Below are 21,391 nucleotides of genomic sequence, written 5' to 3'. Positions count from 1 at the left end.
GTGACAAAGAATAGTTTATAATGAACCTGTTTCTGATATTACGGAAGCTAGAATTATAAAACAATTTACCAATATTATAACCACCAGAGGTTTTTAAAAATCTGTTAAGTGCTATTCCATCAACCTCACTGAGGTTGAGCATGGCAGCCCTAGTTAATGAGCAGCAAGTACATTTTAGTATTAAGATTCCTCCCATCTGACAGGTGACACTGAAAATGAAAACCAACAAAAGTACCATGTCTGGACCTGTGCAAAGCATTTGATACTGTTGCATGTCTCCAAATTGTGGAGACCCAGGTTTGATGGATGGACAACTCAGATCTGGCTGGATGGTCACACTCAGAGATGCAGTCACTGGCTCAGTGTCCAGGTGGGAGATGAGTGGTGTTCCTCAGGGTCAGTATTGGGACCAGCGCTGCTTAACATCTGTGTTGGTGACATGCAGATTGATGAGAACCTCAGCATGAGCTGGCCACATGTATGTGCAGCCCAGAAAGCCAACCATATCTTGGGCTGCACCAAAAGCAGCATGGCAAGGGAGGGGATTGTCCCCCTCTGCTCTGCTCTCATGAGACCCCACCTGGAGCCCTGCGTTCAGCTCTGGGGCAGTATTAGAACGAGTACGTTAACTACTAAAATTTTCAACACTGGGACGTGATCAAGATAAAGAGTAACGTGCTCAATGAGTGCATGCTCCACATAAGGAGGCATGAGAATAACTGAGTATCGTAACACTGGCTAAAGAATGCCATTATGCTGAATTCATAACGATGATTTTCAAAGAGGATGGAAACAATGAGGTGAGCTGTGTGACTTTGCTAGACTCAAAACACTCAGACTCAAAGTATTTTCTGGAGGGTATGGATACACCTACAATTATTTTGCTCACACTCACCTGTGACTCACACATGACTGGCGCTCATCGGACAGCACACTATCCTGGGGTTTTTAGTCTGCATTTTTAATTTTTTTTTTTTTTTTTTTTTTTTTTTAGCATAGTGTTGTCACACGTGACTTCCCGGGGCTGAGGGGTAATTCCAGGGCTCTGGCTGTGCCAGGAAGCTGAACTCACCGGGTTGTTCCGTGACTCAGTTGCAATCCCACCCCATGTGGTGAGATTCTTCAGGGCTATCGTCATATCCAACCAGTGCTACACTACCTAGGAATCGATTGCCACAGACTTCCAAGATCCATGGCCTGTCTCATCACACAAAATTTTAGAGAGAAACTCAATAGATCAGAATTCTTGGGCATCACGTGGTAGCTTTTCCAAGGATACATACCTGTAAGTACACATAAAGATAGAAGGAAAATCCCACCTGGGGAGTCTGACAGACCTTGTCAAACAAGAGTAGGTTGCTGAATAGAAATGTCCTAATTATTAAAGTGAGGCTTAGGCCATGCAATAGTTGGAGCTATTGTTGTCTAGAGTTCCCCCCTCAAATCTTTTTAAAATAATCACTTTAAGAAAATTAGTTTAAACCTTGAAAATGGCAGCAATCCATGCTACCACCCTTCCTTGTTCCAGCTGTAGTCTCTTAGAAGAGGCGGGTGTGCAAAGGAAAACCTTACTGCATCAGTGGTTACAGCTCAAGAGAAGTGGACATAATCAGGCACGTAAAGAGAAGGGCTGTGCTTTTTGAGCATTATCTAATGAAATACGCTTTTATCCTATGATTTTTTTTTACAGCTGAAGACTAAAGATAATGATCTTAGCTATAAACACCAGTAAACTTCACGGGATAACCCTAACCAGTGATTGGTATTAATGGATTTGAGGATGGACCACAAGGGGTGAGGAATTGGGTGGGTGGTCACAGCCAGAGAGGTGCGGTCAAGGGCTCAGTGTCCAGGTGGGAGATGAGTGGTGTTCCTCAGGGGTCTGCATCTGGGACCAGTGCTGTTTAACATCCTTGGTGGTGACACGGACAGTGGGATCAACTGCACCCTCAGCAGGTTTGCTGATGACACCAGGCTGCATGGTGTGGTCGACACACTGGAGGGAAGGGCTGCCATCCAGAGGGACCTGGGCAGGCCTGAGAGGTGCGGCTGTGCGAACCTCATGGGGTTCAACGAGGCCAAGTGCAAGGCCCTGGGTCAGAGCAATCCCAAGCACAAATACAGGCTGGGCAGAGAATGGCTTGAGAGCAGCCCTAAGGAGAAGGACCTGGGGGTGCTGGTTGACGAGAAGCTCCACATGGGCTGGCAATGTGCACTCGCAGCCCAGAAAGCCAGCCGTACCCTGGGGTGCACCAAAAGCAGTGTGGCCAGCAGGGTGACGGAGGTGATTCTGCCCCTCTGCTCTGCTCTTGTGAGACCCCACCTGGAGCCCTGTGTTCAGCTCTGGGGCACCCAGCACAAGGACATGGACCTGTTGGAGTAAGTCCAGAGGAGGGCCGTGAGGGTGATCAAGGGGCTGGAGCACCCCTCCTGTGAAGACAGGCTGAGGGAGTTGGGGGTGTTCAGCCTGGAGAAGAGAAGCTCCGGGGAGACCTCATGGTGGCCTTCCAGTACCTAAAGGGGGCCTACAGGAGAGATGGGGAGGGACTCTTTGTCAGGGAGTGCAGTGATAGGACAAGGGGGAATGGCTTTAAACTGAATTAGATTCAAGGTTTAAGTCTTGACTCGGAGGTGAGGCTGAAGCACTGGCACAGGTTGCCCATAGAAGATATGGATGCCCTAGGAGTGTTCAAGGCAGGCTTGGAGGGGGCTTTGAGTAATTCATGGTCAAATTATATTGTAATTACTCACATCAGTATCATAACTACAGCAATGCTTAGCTTCTCCATACTAGGAAGCCTCTGTTTTTAAATTACATGTGACCAAGAATGTAACTTTTTTTCTTTTTTTTTTTTTAAAGGGGAAGAGTGTAGGGTTGCATGGGAAAAGATTTCCTTTTTTCAAGCTGCATTCAAGGGCAGGGCTTGCCTAAGGACTCTACAGCTGGTGCCTGATGCTGCAGAGTTAAAGGTGTTTTTTTCCCCCCCCCCCCTCTCTCACGTAAGTAATCTGCTTTCTATTTGTCTATGCTATTTCTCCAATTTTACATACTTTACTGATAACTATGTAAGAAGTAGAAATTCCTGCATAACCAATACTGATAGGATTATTGATCTACTACGGAATCAGTTTTTCCTGCTATTAAAAAAGCTTGCTCTGCAGAAGTTTTTCTCAGTTCTTAAAAATTCTTTGTATGTTAGGAGAAAAACACAAGTTTATCCTTTGGCACTTCTCAGTCCTGGATCTCCACTCTTGACATGGGAGCTTCATAAAGTTGTTAGTTCTGTATAAACAAACACAAAAGCTGAAATACAACTTTGGAAGTACTCTATATTAAAACTATACTGTACAGGAACATTTTTTAACATGCTTCTGATATGATAGTACAGAATGAGCTTTTCATATATAAACAGCTAATGTGGCATTCAAATTTTTGTTTCAGTAACCCCAGTAATAATACAAGCAAGCTACTTTCTGTTAAATTTGTACATACATTGTAGTATGGTATACAGCTTCATACACAATCTGAAAGTTGGTTACAAGGTAAAACATTTTAAGTAAGTTTCCTTAGAGCACTGAAAAGTTAAAAATAACTACAAACCAGGGTTTTTCTTCATAATGTTTTTTTAATACTTTTCACTTTTAAATACTGGTTTTAAATTTGTGATTGTAACATGGAAGAGCCAACTTTTAATTTTTAAAACTTATCATTAGGATTATAAAGCTATTATATAACAGTTACACTCTACACACTCAAAGTACTCAAAAATATGATTCATGTTTTGAGTCTGTAGATGAACAGTGGCAATTCAAATACAGTGTTATCTGTACAACTTGACAAAAATACAGGTGGACAATCTGATTAGTTTAAAGAGAATCTGCACAACTTCAGATATGCCAGCTCAGCCCAATTAAGTAAAAGGTAATTCCCTCCACCCTCCACATTTTTCACAGATAAATTTCTCCAAGTATGATGTTCAGGTTCTCAGACAGGATAATGGTGGCTATTGCTCATCCTCATTCCCCTTAAAGGTTTTGTCAAGTAATTTCCTTCAGATCTAGTTCAGCAACAACAAAATTCTCCCCAAAATGATATTCAGAAAACAGTATTTAATGGAGAAGACTGCTGCATTTTCAGCCCTCCAAATTGGTTCAAGAAACGTCCCTCCTAGAGTTAGGGGCTTCTTCTGCAAAGGAAATCATAGCTGTATAAATGCTACAGATCCACTAACAGGATGAAGTGAACTCAAGAGTGCACATACATGTGGCAGTGTCTGGAAAAAACAGTTGGGTTCAGGAAAAAGGGGAAATTTTACAAAATCATAAAAATCCTCCAGATTTTTGGTCAAGAAAGGATCTAATAGTTACTTAAAACACAGATAATCTGAGAGGCCTATAGAAAGCTGCCTTTATTTTTTATTTTATTAAGAGGTCAATTAATACCTATGTTTCAATCTTGCAAGTGCTTCCGTAGCTTTTTAGGAAGCCTTCTCACAATACTGATTGGGCAGGGCTAGCTGTAGTGAAGTACCAGTGCCTTTATCTAAAAGTAAAGTGTATTTCTTACAAAGAGTATCTGTAGTGTAATTTTATTTACAGAATAAATCGCAAAAGTACATCACATTTAGTGCAAATGCAACTAATAATAAAAGATTTATATACTGCTTTGTAAACTTCCATACCTTTGTAAAATAAAGCTATCCAATTAAATTAAGAAACAGTTACTTGCCTGTGTTCAACAACTATTACCAGAAAAGGCAAATAAGGAATTAAACTCTTCATATTCTGGACTTTTTCTTTCTTTTTTTTTTTTTTTTTTTTCTTTTTTGAAGTTCCCATCAGTGGCTATGGTGAATGAACCATTTAGTTGATTGTAAAAAGATGAAGTATATTTGAGGTATAAGAATTTTTTTTGTCATCACTATATAAAATGCTCACTGGTGATATAGTAAACATGTACAAATTTTTGTCTTATTTGCCTTACTAGCATTACCATATAGGCACTTTTCTACATATTCAAATTAACAGAGTAATTCTGTAATAAGGCATATTCCATGCGCACCTTTAGAGAAAGGCAAATAAAAAAAGGTAGAGTTATGGAGCATGAAATCTCTGTGCATGTGTAATCATGTGTTAGGTATGATTTTATCTCTATAGAGAAAATGAACAGGTAAAAGTTTTTTCCAATACTGTACTGATCTCATTTAATCATTCACCAAATCTTCATTAAGTTACTATTTTATAGTTATTTTCAGGCACCTACCATACTATATCAAGTAAGACTTTCACTTTCTTTTGAAAAAATATATCAAGCTTTTTCCTTGAAATACACAGGTCAGTGAAAACACCCAGCAGTCTCTGAATAATTTCCAACTACAGGACACAGATAACATGTCTCAAAGCAAAAACCAGTCTGCCAGAGTCCTCTTCCAATGAGCATCTCCAGAATCAAAGGCAGGCAAATATCTGACATTTAAATTCTCACAGCAACTAAAGGGAACTTTCCAATAAGAACTATGCATCATCATAGCTCTGAAGGGTTTTTGATCAATTGGCAAGTATTATCAACACAACTCACTTTCTACATGAGCCTCATAGCATGGCTTTATTAAGGTGAGGAAAACACATGCAGGATTTGAAAATAATGTATTCATCCTCATTCTAGACTGGGAATGTTATCCTATGTAGTCCAAATTACTTCAATAAATATTATAGTGTACCTTCTCACAGCTTCAGAAAAGCCCCCTAGATATCATGCAAGAAAGCAGTCCACATATAGCATGGACAGACGTCCTGTAGCTTTTGGGCAGTCTCTTGCCCTCTCACATAGAATCTTTCCAGAAATTTCTGGGTCATGTTTAATAACAAAAATTCTGTAGCACATATTACATAACTAAAAAATACAATAGAAATATAAAGATATCTGGAAAAAAATAAAGCTTTTCACACTCTTACTCCTTCAGAGCCAAAGATCTTCATAAGAGTAAGACAATAGAAAAGGCAAAGTCATAAGGATATTGACAGCCCTCAGTTATTAACTGACATTTTATGTAACAAGATGATTCATTATAGAAACCAGCAGCAATGAACTATGATTATACAAAGCAAAACAAAACCTGCCAGTAATTCACCTAGGCTTCACTGAACTCCTCTCTCTACCCCCCTGCCCCAAAATACCACAGATTTTTATGCATATAAAGCACATACAGTATGCTATATGTGCATTTGTGCTTTTTAGACATGCACAAAAACTATGCAAGTATCTGGGCAAGGTTGACAACAAAATTCTGCTAGTTGCTTAAAATAAAAGCAGTAACCCACGTTGGTGATTCAAAGTTGTATGTTCTTCCTCATCCAAAGCAAGCAAATAAAAATAGAGCCATATACATGTTATCAATACATGTATTTATAATTACACACTGATTCAGCAAGAAAAGTTAGCAGGAAAGAGCTAGTGTTAAATATTCAGCCTCATGGTGTCGCAACATTTCTTCACTTCAGTATACAAAGCCTAGGATTTGGGCCATAAGAAGACTGTAGATCCTTCGTTCCAGCATGGAGTGCTCTATGCATGGTCACTTCTCCAACGTGGAATGCTCACCCAGTCTTGTTCTGATTACTGCAGACAAGCAATGACAAAAACACAGCACTGTGAATTTCAAACACTAATAGAAAACAATAAATTGTTAAGCCCTTAAATAGTATTCGCACTGCTATGATCACATTCCAACTGTTGGCTCGTGACAGCCATATTTTGCTCACCTACACTATCTCTAATAATACACAATTAAAAACGTGAATCAGATATTACAGGGCTACCTGTTACAGAAGGATCAGATGACAAAGACTTGAAATCTGGCATAATAAATAGAGCCTAAAAATAGAGGCAGCCTGTGTCATGCACAGAGAATAGATAAGCTTGCTTTCAGATCTTGCTCTAATACTAGCGCTACCAAATACTACCGTGCAGCTGGAATTTTATGGCTTACAGTCTACACACTAACAAAAATTAAGCAAAGCAAAGCCTTACTTTGCATAAATGCTTACGTCTGACAGATTGAGCCTCAAGTGATTGGGAAATCCTTTCCTAATGTCACATCAATTAAATGTTAAAATCATTTTAGATTAGCCCAATGGCATATACCATAAAAATGTCCGCTAATTTCAGAAGGCATCTGTAAATTGCTTCTTTTTCAAGTTTACCACAAAGACTGAAAATTTAGGTCACAACCTTTAAAATATTTTAGTGGTTGATACAGGTTTGTGAGAAAATTTCCATTGTTAATAAAAAACCCAGATCAAGACTATTCTGTCAATATAAAGGAATACTTTGACCTTCTATTCTAGTGGTATTCTAATACCACAATATTTTATGGTATTCTATACCATAATATTCTAATTCTAGCGGTACCTGATAGATATCAAAACCTCATGAGGCTTTAGAGAAGTTTTGAAAAGAATCCATACTGAACTAATTATAAAACATCGTCGACAATTGAGAAAACCAGTATAGACATGCATATGAAAAATTGCAAGAGCTAGTAGGTCTACAAAAAGTAAGGGCTACATAAGTAATCAAGTATTATTTTTCCATGTGAATACTACATGAATGTTTTAAGAAGCATATTACATACATAGGCTAATAATAAACATTGAATTCATGCTAATTGTGATAAAACATTTCTAGACAGCATACTTCTGTTGGCCTTAAATATTTAAAGCAGTGAATCAAGAAATTAAAAGAGAATATATACCTGCTAGTACTAGAATAAAATAGGCTTTCCTGATGTTTTCTCTTGCACGTATGATGTAAAACGCTTCAGGAACTTGGGATATTCTCGTTTCGCCACTGCTCGTAACACTGATGCTGGTGCCCATCCTCCTGGATTCACTACAAGTAGACAGGAAGAAAGGCATTGAAATTCAGTAAATCGTCTAAAAGCTAGAAATGCAAATGTAAGTTTGTATTCTTGCAATTCCTTCTGAAATAGTTACAGTGAATAATCATAATTTTTTAGGCCATTACAGCTTGTACTGTAGCACTTCCTACTCATAGTAATCAACTTTGGTCCAGGTCTATGATGCCACTACTTAGAAAACATTGAAATAATTAACATAACAATAAAACATTAAAATAAAACAAAATAATAATATTGCAAATCTTTTGGAAATGCCCAAATGGAAGCTCGTATTTTCTAAGTACTTTAAAAAAAAAAAAAAAACAAAACTAAAAAACAGGAAGATTCAAGTTACTTCTTATTTCAAAAACACTAATTTCTGTAGTAAACTTCTCAGTTACTGCTGCATCTGTCTGCAAAATTGCTACGTAGCCTATGTCTTATAAATTATTTTTGAGGGGCTTTAAAATATGAGAGGCTTTGAAATACGTTTAAATTCATTGCTCAAGTATTTTGCAGAAGCAGCTGTCACTTCCTATATAATCATAGTTCAGAATTTGTCACTGAAAATATATATTTTAAAATAATTGGGAAACTTTTGAAACAGGAAACAAAGTAGCTTTATAACCCCAGAGGTTAGCATTATATAACAGCATTTGCACAGGACTTAGTACGAGTCACGTCACTCCTACATGTCAAAGATTTATGGAACTCATTTTCCAGACTTTGGTTCCTTAGTAAGCCATGTAATATGTGGTTAAAAATAATAAGCATGTGAGATACTCTTAAAGTGTTTTTGTAGCTGCAGGAGACAAGCTAATAGCTATGTGGTTCCAATATTATAAACACACTTCTAAATACTAGGTACAGTAACAATATAGTTTGGCTTTGATAATTTAAGTCAATACCAAGGATTCTATCCATTAAAAACACAAAAAAATGTGGAGTAGATTATAAGGCTTGCAAACATCCTCACACAAAATATATTTGTACCTTCTTAACACTGTTCGTAAGAACTGTATCTTTACTATCTGCAGCTTTCCAGCCTAACAAGATGAACTGGGGGAAAAATTGACAGCAATACATGAATAAAAAACCCCTTACTATTGCTGAAACTAAAAGCTATTCCAAAGCATCACGGTTGCAGACACATCTTCTACCCACCCCCCTCCACCAAAATTTCAGTACTTAAGCTACACACTAATTCTGGGAGGACCCAGAATGCCACAGAATGAATGCCAGCATTCACTGATTGCTGTAGCACAAATTCAGGTCTTTTTGAACATGAATGCCACAAATATTGTCATGTATGTTTAACGAAAAAACACATTTTTTTCTTGATAGCTGAATAATTATTTTATAATTATATTTTTATATTTATAAACATTTACATTATTAAAAACAATATTTCATAATAATAACAATAAGCCTACATCATAAATATCACATTGAAAAGAAATATAGACTTACCATTAGCTACATATGTAATCTTGCATAAGATATTGTCTCTGCTTATTTCCTTGTTCCCCTCTGGTGGGCTTACTAATGTCTGACAAATCATAGCAATATTTATTTTGGCACGGACACAGCGATTGTTCAGCTACCGAAAAGAAAAAAAAACATTCATAAACTTCAAACTAAGTTTATTTCCACATGCTTGACTGTAACATTTTAATTTTCTATGAAGTCTAAGACAGTCAGGAAGCTGTGTTTTAGAGAGCAAGCATTCCAGCAAATGATTAACAGGAATACAAACAAAATGAAAAGTACATGGTTAATAAGGAAAGGGTTAAACTGAAATGCCTGAATCTCTGATTTGTTTGCTTAATACCTATTGGAAGTTAATTACTTCAATTATTGTAACAAACAAGTAAGGAAGCAGTTAAAGGGTAATGTATCTGCATTTACAGACACGAGTAACTTTTCCCTGATGCACAGGCATCAGCACAGAAACACTCCAAAGAAAGCATTCACTACTTATTCTCTGGCAGAACCATGTACACTGGAAATTTAAGAGATCCTATATATAAAGTTATACAAACTTGTTGACACATCTGACAACACAGAAAAGTTACCGATTTGATTCCATACAGAGTCGTAATTTTTTTTTTTTAAAACAGTCTTCACATCTCCACAAGTTTTGTTTTCAATCTTCTGCAACACCTTCAAACTGCCAATTGTTAGGGCAAGATAGCTTTTGGCTTGGAACACCCAGGTCATTGTTCCACTGGGTTTTGAAATAACCTGTATTTTGCATGATTACTCCAGCCGGCAACCTACCTCACACTTCTATTGCGACACCATCCCCACACAGAGAAAAATGGTAACTTAAAAGCAGAACCTGACAGAATGAAAATACTTACAGGAGCACTATCATGTTCCACAGAAAAGTTACACACGATCCATGTCTCAGGGTCATTTTCACTGAATGCTGGTATCTTTCTGATGGCAGACAAATATAACACATCCCTTTGGGAAGCCGGCCACACCCTCTGCAGAGAGAGACCCAATAAGTTTTCAACAATTGGGCAAGTAGATTACTTTTTTATCTTTAGACAGAGGAAAACAGAATTAAGACAAACGAGATCAGACCAGTTAAAAAAAGTTTCATCAAGTACTGGTACCAGTACCATTTAATATCTTTATTAATGACAGACGTTGGGTTTGAGTACACCCTTAGCAAGTTTGCCAGTGACACCAAGCTGTGTGGTGTGGTCGACACATTGGAGAGAAGGGAAGCTATCCAGTGGGACCCAGAGAGGCCTGAGAGGTGGGGCCTTGCTCCTGAGGTTCAACAAGGCCAAGTGCAAAGCCTTGCACCTGGGTCAGGGCAATCCCAAGCACTAATACAGGCTGGGTGGAGAACGTATTGAGAGCAGCCCTGTGGCAGAGTTCTAGGGGGTACAGGTGGATGAAAAATTGGACATGAGACAGCAGTGCACACTTGCATCCCAGAAAGACAACTGTACCCTGGGCTGCATCATAAGTGTGGCCAGCAGGTTGAGGGAGGTGATTCTCCCCCTCTACTCTGCTCTTGTGAGACCAACTCACTGAGTGCATCTGGTGCCCCCAGCATAAGAACAGCATGGAGCTGTTAGGCCAAGTCCAGAGGAGGGCCATGAGGGTTATCAGACGGCTGGAGCACTTCTCATATTAAGACAGGCTGAGAAGTGGTCAGCCTGAAGAGGTGGCTCTGGCGAGCTTTTCAGTACTTAAAGAGGGCTTTTAAGAAAGGTGGAGAAACTTTTTACAAGGGTGTGTAGAGACAGGACGAGAGATGAAGTTTTTCTACTAAAAGACAGTACTTTTACGTTAGATATAAGGAAGAAATCGTTCACTATGAGGGTGGCGAGGCACTTGAGCAGGTTGCCCTGACAAGTTGTGGATGACAAGTTTGTAGAGGTGTTCAAGGCCAGGCTGGATGGGCTTTGAGCAGTCAGATCTAGTGGAAGATGTCCCTGCCCAGGGTAGGGGGGTAGGGGCTGGAGGTGGGTGATCTTTAAAGGTCACTTCCAAACCAAAAATGTCTGATTTTATGTTAAATTCTATGCTAACAATTTCATGTAATTTTCAAAACTGAAACAGAAACAGCATAGCTGTTGTACAGAAACATATCAGGTTACACTGCTGCACTTGAGTAGAAAAGTTTAAGGCCTTTGGCAAAGAGCCAAGCTGCAATACTTCTCATAGGCAAACAGGAAGAGGCAGTTCCTTTCCTGTTCTCTCAACCTCAGGCTCACATTTTAGTTAATACTTGTAAGGTACAAACTACACTATTAACTGCACTGGTTAAGTATAAACAGATGTATCTACAGTTAGCTAGGCCTTCAGAAGCGTGGAAAGACAGAGAAAAGAAAAAAAATATTTTAACAACAGTAATTTTAAGTGCAATTACTTTAGCAGGACAGATATGGCAAACTGACATTCTCTAAACAGAAAATTTCAGAATCAAAAGTATCTGATAAAATATGAAGCCACATGGAAGCCATTTTCCTGACACTTGGTAGAATTAAAAATGTCTATTTTTTACCACAACACTACACAGTTCACAAAACTGCCATAGTCAAAATTAAATCTTCTTTTATGGTTGTTTTAAGGTAACACCATTTCTGGTAAAGTTATCTCAGAAAAATACTTGCTCATTTCTGACTATATTAACACTTTAAATCATGCAAGATGAACCTGTACTCTTAGTTACCGTTTTATTTTATTTTTTTTGAACATGTTAGGCTACAATTACTAGATTGCAATTCAAATAACATTTTTAGTGAAGTTGCACCAGAACTCTTTGGGGAAGAAAAAGAATCATAATCAAGTCATAAGAACGAATATTGCACCAGCAATTACACCACTTTATAAAGCAAATACATATGTCAAGTAATTGTGGTCAATGGTAGCTTGCAATATTGAATAAAGCACTTGATACAGTGGCATGAATTTCTCTTGTTTTAAGTTGATGTTGATTTATTGCTTCAGTTTGCTTTATATGACCCTTGTCTTGCTGGAGGTTATATTACTGGAGATTAAAATCAAACCTAATTTATTTCTTGCTATATCATAAACATGCACAACCACTTATGATATCAAGCATTCAATGTTCAAAAGGTTGACAAAGTTGCAGCTTCATAAGTAACTTGTTCTGAACTGTTTTTTGAGTAGTACGTTTAGTTAAGCATTTTATAATAGATTAGAGCACATGTGCCCAAAACTGTGTTGGTAAGGTACATATACAGGTAGAGGGTTAGTCTTACCTTATGTGTCTGGTAAATGATGATTGCATTATCAGCTAAATTTTCCACGACATGGAAATTTTCAATTGTTGCTACAACAAGGAAAGAAATCCATCAGTAAACAAGCACTGATATTAGGTCAATATTATAAACAATATGCTTGCTGATATGCTGACTTCAGCTTGCACGTAAATCTATGGGGCAACCCCGGGGCACCAAACAGACTGGGAAACAAGAGGCTGGAGAACAGCCCCACAAAAAGAGATCTGGGTGTTCTGGTTGATGGCAAGTTGAACATGAGCCAGCAGTGTGCCCTGGCAGACAAAAGGGCCAGCCGTGCCCCAGCGTGCATCAAACACTATGTTGCTAGCCAGTTAAAGCAATTGATTGTCCCACTCTGCTCTGTGTCAGTGTGCTGTTTGGGTGCACTGTGTGCTGTTTTGGGTACCATAATATAAGAAGGGCATAAAACTATGATCTCTAAAACTCTATAGAGAGTATCCAAAGGAAAGCTACAAAGATGGTGAAAGGTCTAGAGGGGAAGACATGCAAGAAGTGGATGAAGTCACTTCGTCTGTTCAGCCTCGAGAAGGGGAGACAGGAGTGTGACCTGATGGCAGCCTACAGCTTACCCATGATGGGGGGCCTGTGGGGAGGCACTGATCTCCCCCAGCGACAGAAGCCATGGGAATTGTACGAAGCTGCATCGGGGAGGGTCAGGTTGGGTATTAGAAAGAGGTTCATCACTGAGAGGGTGGTCTGGCACTGGAATAGGCTCCCCAAGGAACAGGTCACAGCACCAAGGCTACTGGATTTTAAGAAGCGTTTGGACAATGCTTGCAGAAATCTCTTTTAATTTTTATGTAGTCCTGTGTGGAGATAGGAGTTGGACTTTATGATCCTTGTTAGTCCCTTCTAGTTTTGGATATTCTCTAATTCCATGATTGCTGATAAACATGCAAGACTTAAGAAGTGATTTCTTACTTTCCCAGTCATTACGAACATCGACATTCCAGAAGTAGTGGCAAACTTCATGTCCAGTTACCCCTTTAACTGCATGTGTTGCCTTCAAGGGATCTAAAACTATTCCATTCTCTTCCACCTCTCTTCTGTATACCTATGGCCAAGTACAAAGGATGACATACAGAACAGAAATGATCAAAACTGAAGTTTTAAGCAATTAAAACATGAACACCAGTTCATTTTTAAGAAAACTTCCTGGAACACATGAATAATTTGTCATAACAGTTTTCTCTAGTAACTACTATTGAAGATGTTCTTAGCATTAAAGTACCATTATTCCGAGAATCTCTACTACAAAATGGATTAAGCAATGTTATCACTACATACAAGGATCCACATAAGCACAGTAGAATAGCTGACAGTAGCTTGCTACCATTACCATTCTTATACATTGGAATTATGTGTCATTTAATAACAAGTTTTAAGGAGGAGGGAATGAACGTATCCATAAAGACACTGCTATTCTTAGAGTTACAGCTCTTGTGGACTCCAGTCCTAGCTTAAACAATGCTATCCTCAAAAGTTTTAAAGCATAAATCACTGAGAAGTAGTATTCAAAAAGAATTAAAAATTTCTGTCATATTAATTAAGCGAAAAAGCAAATATTTACCTTCATTTCTCCTTCTTCAACCACTAGCTGCCAATTGGCATCTCCTCCTACATCTTGTAAGGAGTAAGTTATATGGTTTTGTACCATCTCTTCCACCTTTAAAGAAAAAAAATATACGTTTTAAAATTATTTCTTTCATCTTCTTGAACAGGCAACTGTACAGTACTGGAAGCCAAAAGTCATTACTTCAAATCCTGTGCAGGAGCTGAACTAGGACAACAGAGCTTTCTGTCAAACATCGGGAACAGATACTTCTAGACTTCAGAAACAAATGCCAAAACCTTGATTCCAATTATAACTTCACTCTTTATGGGTGCTTCCCATCCTCTCTTTGTACCTCTAAACTGCCAAAACTCACTATACTTCTACCCTAAGACTGTTTCAATTCAGCATTCAGAAAATTGTTCGAGGATCTCTAAACAGAATTACAATGCACTGTAAGACTTGAAGACCAATAACCAATGAAGAACATCTAAAAGGCTGAACAAAGGCAGGGGGAGGGAAGTAGGGGTGGACTGCTGTGGTTGACCCAATACTCCTGTACACAAATAAGCTCTAAAAAAACGAGTGCTTATTAGAAGTCATATTGGAACAGCAGTGAAGGAAACAGTCATGAGCAAGACTTGCCTATTCTGTTGCACTGACAGCTTTGTACAATAGCAAACTAGAAAAGAGACATAAGTGCTCACATTCATACATCAAATTAAGATGCAGAGACTCCTCTATTATAAAATTCTAATTTAAAGTTACTTAGTTATGTGCTTTCCTTAAAGGTCAGATACTTTATAATTTTAACACAGCTATGTGAACGTGTCATTATTTTATTCTATATGATGTGCACTAAAATGGGTGGGTAGGACAAAAATGCATTTTTACTTGTGGTTTTATTACGTATCTGTAATCTTATTCTATAATTTTTATTTTTTTCTGCTCCCACCATTTCCAAATCCCATCCAAACTCGAAGAAAAATATAGGCAAAAATCAGGTATACACTGCTGTGTAATGTTTACAAATTCTGTAAACTATTTAGTAAATTTTCACCTAAACAGTAGGCGACTATTAAAACTTAACACCGCAAGTAATACCATGATTGACACTGTTTTCCTGAATTACTAGAAATGTTTTTTGTTTGTTTGTTTGTTTTTTAAAGGAAAAGCATTACTTGATCAGGTAGTACAACATGTAGAAAGCAAAATTACTTTGTCTTCTTCTGATATGATACAGAATTGAAATACATTTTTACTTCTAAATTAAACTGTAATTCTGTTTATAAAATGTATTTTTTAGGCAATACACTTAAGAGCAGGAAGAAAAAAACGGTAATTGAATCAGGTCAAGGTCCTCCAAATACAACATCAAAATAAAATCTATTGGAAGTTATATTTCAGTTTAACTGTACACTTATCTACAGAAACACAATTTATCAGTCTGGTTCTTGAGCTTTTTTTTTCTTCTGAGTTATAATGAACTAAAAAAAAAACAGCAAAATCTGTATTTCTGCTTTTAGACTAGTCACCTTTCCCTGACAGTTACTAACAAGTTTCTTAGAAAACATTCCTTTATTTTTTTTCCCTCCAATGACACAATGGCAGTACTATCCAAGTCAGATGAGAGAACATGGACTATTTAAATATTCAATTCACTAGCTCTAGGTCACACTTCTTTCAGACAGAAAATCTCACCATGCATCTTTCAGACAGCTGCCCTTTAAATTAAGGGACACAGAGGTATTACTGCTACAACTTGCTGAGCAGAGCTGTTTTTCACTAGCAAGCAATTGCTTCTACTTGACCAAGGAACTGCAGGTGCTTACAACTGTCTTGTACGCGTTACCTATCCTGCAGGTAGATCATAGATGGTTTGGCTGTTGTCTGTTAACCTGCACCTATTTTAGGTACTTCATTAGGCAGAGTTAATATTCACAGCTTCTTTGACATGGAAGAGATCGTATTATTACCCCTGGGATAATAATATCTCTTGGCAGGCTACAGAAATGGTCTGCAAAAACACATCTATCCTCTATGCCATGCAGCCTTAGGCTTAAAATTAAGTGGGCAGTTCTTCACTTAAAAGGCCCTCAACAGCTAAATCTATTTTAAAACTGATAGTCCTTTAAAACAAAGTGATCTGCAAAACACCTGCAGAATTTTAAGTCTGCAGCCTCCCACTCAGCTGGCAGTAACAACTCAATGTCTTTCTGAAGAAACAGCTCCCATCAGAATACATGTTGAAAGGTCTCAATTTTAAAAACAAAGCTGCAAGTTTCTACTTGACCTTTTCCTGACACCAAAATTCCCTTGGTATGAATGAGGTCTAGAAGCAAGTCACATTTATTCAGAATCAAGATGTTAGCTTGCCTTTTCAAAAGCCAAATCCCCTGCCAGGGGATGGAGGCCAATTTTACATTTAAAAGGTCCAAGGAAGGTTGTCACCAAAAGATAGCATACTGCTTTTCTCTTCATGCTTTCAGATGTCTTTTACCTGCCTGTTCATCAGTAGTATAGGTCCAGAGCAGGTAGACTGATTTGTTAGTCTGGTAGAAATTTGTTCTAGGGAAAGTACATTGAGGTAATGGTGGAAAAGAATTTATAAACTAACAAGATCATCCTTTCTGCAGTGAGCCATTTAACTCAAAACCACATCCTAAGGCACTGGGTGGTAACTTCTACTTCATATAATCCATGCAGCAGTTGAGAAGAGCAATGCTTTGCCACCATATTCCAGTCCATTCAGTCACGATCTTTAATCTCAATCTGTTTTACTGTGATAAGGACATGGTCAACCTCAGGTTTGCTTTTATATGGTTAATTTTTCAGCTACATGAGAGCTCTAATATTCAGACCTCAGATTACCATATAGAAGCACAAATGCTATCACTGGCATAAAAGACAAAAACAAGAAGGCCTGCATACTTCAGTGATTATCAGTTTCCCTTGTATTGAGCAGGTGATGTACCCACAGCCTGATAGACAACCAATTCCAACTTCTGGACTCGAATTTGCTTTCTATTACTTGCTTTGCTCCCTCCTTTCAAACAAACTTAACATACTAACTTGACTCTTGGATTACCAGTAGGTGAGTCTATCGATGCTGTATAATACAACCTGTACACTTTTTTCCCTTGCAATAAGTCAAAATATAACAATTAGCTGACTCCAATAGGTCAAGGCAAGTGTTAGGCTTTCAGTCCGATAAGCAAGTGTAAGTGCTAGGGTTCTGTTCACAAAGATGGCAATAATGCCTGCAGGTGGTATGATTCCTGGCTCTGTTAATTAAAAGAAAATCCATTCCTTCTCTTTGAAAAAGCAGCTTGTTTGCATTGTTAGTAAATGATATACAAAAAAAAAAGACAAAACATATCACAGAAGAAAGTCTGATTCTGACTCACAGTAAGACATGGACCACAGAAGAAGGAAACTAATGGCCTGTATGCCATGTTTGAGCAACGTTTTGAGACTAAAGAGCAAACATGTGACATCACCTAATTAATTCAACTTTAAACTATGATTGTTATGGTAAGCACCTAAAATAATTTTGTGTGTTACTGGTGTATATAACTACATTCTCATATACAAGAAATCAGATTTACTTTCCAAAGGATCGGTGAATATATTTAAACAATTCAATAAAAAAAATCATATCCACAATCTTTAACAATAGACTTTATAACCTTTCATATGTTTTTACTAGAGAGAAAATGATAGTACTGAACCTTAATAGTTAGTATCTTAATGTCATTAAGAGTGACAAATGTTAAAGACAAAATTAAATCTGATTTAAAAACAAGAACATATACTCAATTCAAAGACCATTTCCATCCCACACAAAACAGGTGTTATCCTACTTTTACAAGAATCAAAAATGCAGAATTTAAGGTGTATGCATTTTTATTTAAAGCTACTGAAATCAATCCAAAAATTCCACAAGATTTAGGCCTCTGCAGGAGTGATATGCATGCAAGCGGAATGTAAAAAGACAACCATTTAGTATACTAATAGAGAAGTCCTTTGTTTGTCTCAATGTACTAGTTTGAAGCAAGCAGTGATTTATGTAACAAAAAAAACTAGGTTCTAGAGAAGAGGATGAAATACAGCAAAGATATGCAACCCCCACTCTACACATTAATACAGTACCTGTGCGCTGAATCTGTGAACATCATCAGAGGCACTGACTAGATCAATGGAAGACATGGAGGAAGAGCGACTATAGGGCTACCAGAGACAGACAAAGAAAAAACCAAGTAATCAGAACAAAGGCACAACAGAGCATTCAGTACCAACTTGCAAGCACAAGATAATGAAGAAAAGGAAAACAAAAGCACCATAAGCAGCAAGCACAGCAGCAAATGCTGATTTCATGCACCTATTATGTATTATACTCCCAGTGAGGCACTGAGGAGCACAGTGTTTCCAGTAACACTAAAAAAAGTCAATAGATCAAGATACAAGAAACTTCTTTTTTAAAACTTTAATCAATTCCATAAATTTTGGTGAAGGTATCTTAAAAACTGAGGTTAGCAAATTTTTTTTCTTTAATATCTCTGGCAATCTTGATACTAGTCAAGAGTATTCTAAATAAACACTCAAGTTAGTATTTGTTGAGCCAAGAGAGAAAACAGTCCTTCTACAATTCCAGCTGCTTCAATTGAAAATGAGTAAACCATTAAAAGTTACTAGAAACACCTACAAAAATCAATGTCACCTACCAATACAAATTATATAGAAACATCAAAAGTCAGCCCATTGTTTTGAGAAAATCATTGGAAATATTTTACCTTTTGGACAAATCGATGAGTCCCCACAGCAGAATAAGCATCCCCAGAAGGTAAGGATGTTGGCCAGTGTAATCTGACCTTTTCGCTTTGAGACTGCAACAAAATAGGTTTAATTATTGGTAGTCAGTTGCTTCTGGGTGGACTACTAAACAGAGTGAGTCATCCTCAGTCTATATATTGGCTACCACATTAAAACACGAACTAATGGTATCCCTGACAGGCATTAAGTTGGCATCCTGATTCTCTTTTAGGTGAATGAAGTATTTGTTCATTTATTTCATCTGTACTCCCAGGTGTGTTCCTCGATTAAAAGAATTGATTGGCAGCATTAAGGATGCTGCATGAATGTGGTAGTAACAATCACTCAAAACTTATACTCTTGGCTAAGAGACAGCAACACAGGTAAACTCTTCGGGGTACTAGGTGTTCACTGAGAAGTCTAATACTTCTTAACCTAGTCACTGTGTTCATTACTTTTGTAAGACTAGACACTTGTAAGACAAAGGATACAATCCTTTGTTATGCTCTCTCATTTTATATCCTACTACATATTCTTATACTCTGTATACTTCATGCCATGCACCTTAACCCTTTTTGATCCTTGCCACTTCTACTGCCAAAAGAACTTTAGAGCAGACGTTTGGTTTTGAGAAACAGCTACAGTGTTTCGTATTCTCATTTGAACAGGCATCAGTTACATACACAGGCAAATTTTGTACAGAAGCAATAAGAACTCAAAAACCACAGGCATTCAGTTAGGTTAATATTTACACTGTCCTTTTCTATGTGAGCTGCAAATTAATTTCCTAAAAATTAGTGTTAAACAACACTAGCTGCATTGTATAAATACTAAGAACTGAATTCCACTTAAAAGAATCGATATAAAAATCTAATGTTTCAGGAGATGTACCCTAGGACTGAGTTTATGTCACAGAAGTCTTCCATGAAGTGCCCATCATTAAAACATTTTTCAAGCATCAATACCTGTTCTTCCATTTTATCCTGTCTATCAAGAGCAGCTTCAACAGCATCAAAAAACTCTTCTTCATTAATCAGACTATTAGGACCCTCCTAGGGCATAAGAAACAAAGCTAGTTTAGAACTTTGGAGATATGAGAGTTCCATTTAAGTTCAATATTAGAAATACATATATATATATATATATATTTTGCATAAAACTGACAATATTAAATTCTTCCATAGACTTCAGTATTTTAACCAATATTTTTAGATTTCCATTCATCTGAAAAATGCGCTTGTTAAAAGGAAGTTGTTTCCTTTAAATATAATTTAAGAGGTAGTTATATAAACAAGACAGGAAACTGAGCAAGTGTCAAATACACTTGGACATCACACATAGGTTTTAATTAACATATATCTCTTAATGTTTATGGTGTGTGTCAGAAAAATGAGCATATTAATGTAATTGTGCAGTTAATTTACTTCCGAATATTCCAATGCCTTGAGTGTATTTCAGATGCGCACTCACAAAAAAAACAAGATACAATACTGGGAATGATTTTCTTGCTAATTCCTGGAAACAACAGTTTAACAAAGCAGCAGGTAGAGTTGAGTCATATATTAAAAACTCAGGTTTAATAAAAGAAATGGTAATTTAAGAAAGCTAAGTTTACTGCTGTTATTGCATTGTAAACCAAACTGTCTAGCAAATTTCAAAACACCACAATACGGATAATCTGAGAGAAGCAGCAGTGGTAGTGGCCGGGTAGACGAAGCCCTACTTCCTCCATCTTTTTGTTTTAGTCAGCAGAAACCTTACATTCAAATACCCTTTAAATACCTCAACATATTGCTACTATTACTCAGGCTATGATTTTTGCATAGAAACAAGTGTTTGACTAATGATCACGAAAGGTTCGATTTCTTAAAAATTATGCAAACTGCATTATAGGTGTAATAGCTTATATTATTCTTTAGAAGGTGTTTTAAATATTGTAGAATTTGACTAAATACCTGAGGAAGGAGCTGTTGAAATATGCAATTTAACAGCTGAAATAGAGCCTAAAATCACTGAACTTATGATCAGATTTAAACTTGCAGTGACAAGTTAAAAGCCAATTGAATTTGAACTTCAGATTCTAGGATTGCCTCTGAAGTTAGGGTTTTCATATGCACATTACAGACCTACAGAGCTGGCCCATTACAAAGGACAAGTACAAAACTACTGCATAGGAAAAGAATCAAATGTATGAAAAAAATAATCAAAATCACCAGAAATATTGGTAAACAAATTGCACTAGACAAAAGCAGGATAAAGAAATCTGAGGTGAAAACCAACTTGCATTCTACAAAATTAATTGAGATTAATCTGGTTTTCAGATTGCAAGTTGGAAA

General features: G+C 37.4%; 1 protein-coding gene across 2 annotated transcripts in view; it reads right to left on the bottom strand.

The window, feature by feature from the left end:
* Window positions 1-3,310: 3,310 nt before the first annotated feature.
* Window positions 3,311-21,391, bottom strand: part of CERT1 (ceramide transporter 1) — a 79,832-nt gene continuing 61,751 nt past the window's right edge. Inside the window, exons 9-18 of one of the 2 annotated variants that reach the window (XM_027446890.3) lie at window positions 20,021-20,107; window positions 19,037-19,129; window positions 18,396-18,473; window positions 14,262-14,357; window positions 13,613-13,745; window positions 12,650-12,720; window positions 10,262-10,390; window positions 9,369-9,498; window positions 7,755-7,891; window positions 3,311-6,619 (exon numbers count right to left, since the gene is read on the bottom strand). In XM_027446890.3, the coding sequence (XP_027302691.2) occupies window positions 7,764-7,891; window positions 9,369-9,498; window positions 10,262-10,390; window positions 12,650-12,720; window positions 13,613-13,745; window positions 14,262-14,357; window positions 18,396-18,473; window positions 19,037-19,129; window positions 20,021-20,107 (945 nt within the window). In that variant the 3' untranslated portion in view covers window positions 3,311-6,619; window positions 7,755-7,763. The remainder of the gene's footprint in view (window positions 6,620-7,754; window positions 7,892-9,368; window positions 9,499-10,261; window positions 10,391-12,649; window positions 12,721-13,612; window positions 13,746-14,261; window positions 14,358-18,395; window positions 18,474-19,036; window positions 19,130-20,020; window positions 20,108-21,391) is intronic. The other variant, XM_038171325.2, reaches the window with a different exon arrangement.

Source organism: Anas platyrhynchos, chromosome Z (genome assembly GCF_047663525.1).
Source record: "Anas platyrhynchos isolate ZD024472 breed Pekin duck chromosome Z, IASCAAS_PekinDuck_T2T, whole genome shotgun sequence".
NCBI classification, from domain to species: domain Eukaryota; kingdom Metazoa; phylum Chordata; class Aves; order Anseriformes; family Anatidae; genus Anas; species Anas platyrhynchos.
The sequence above is the reverse complement of the archived record's forward strand: the minus strand, read 5'-3'. Positions and strand labels throughout refer to the sequence as shown.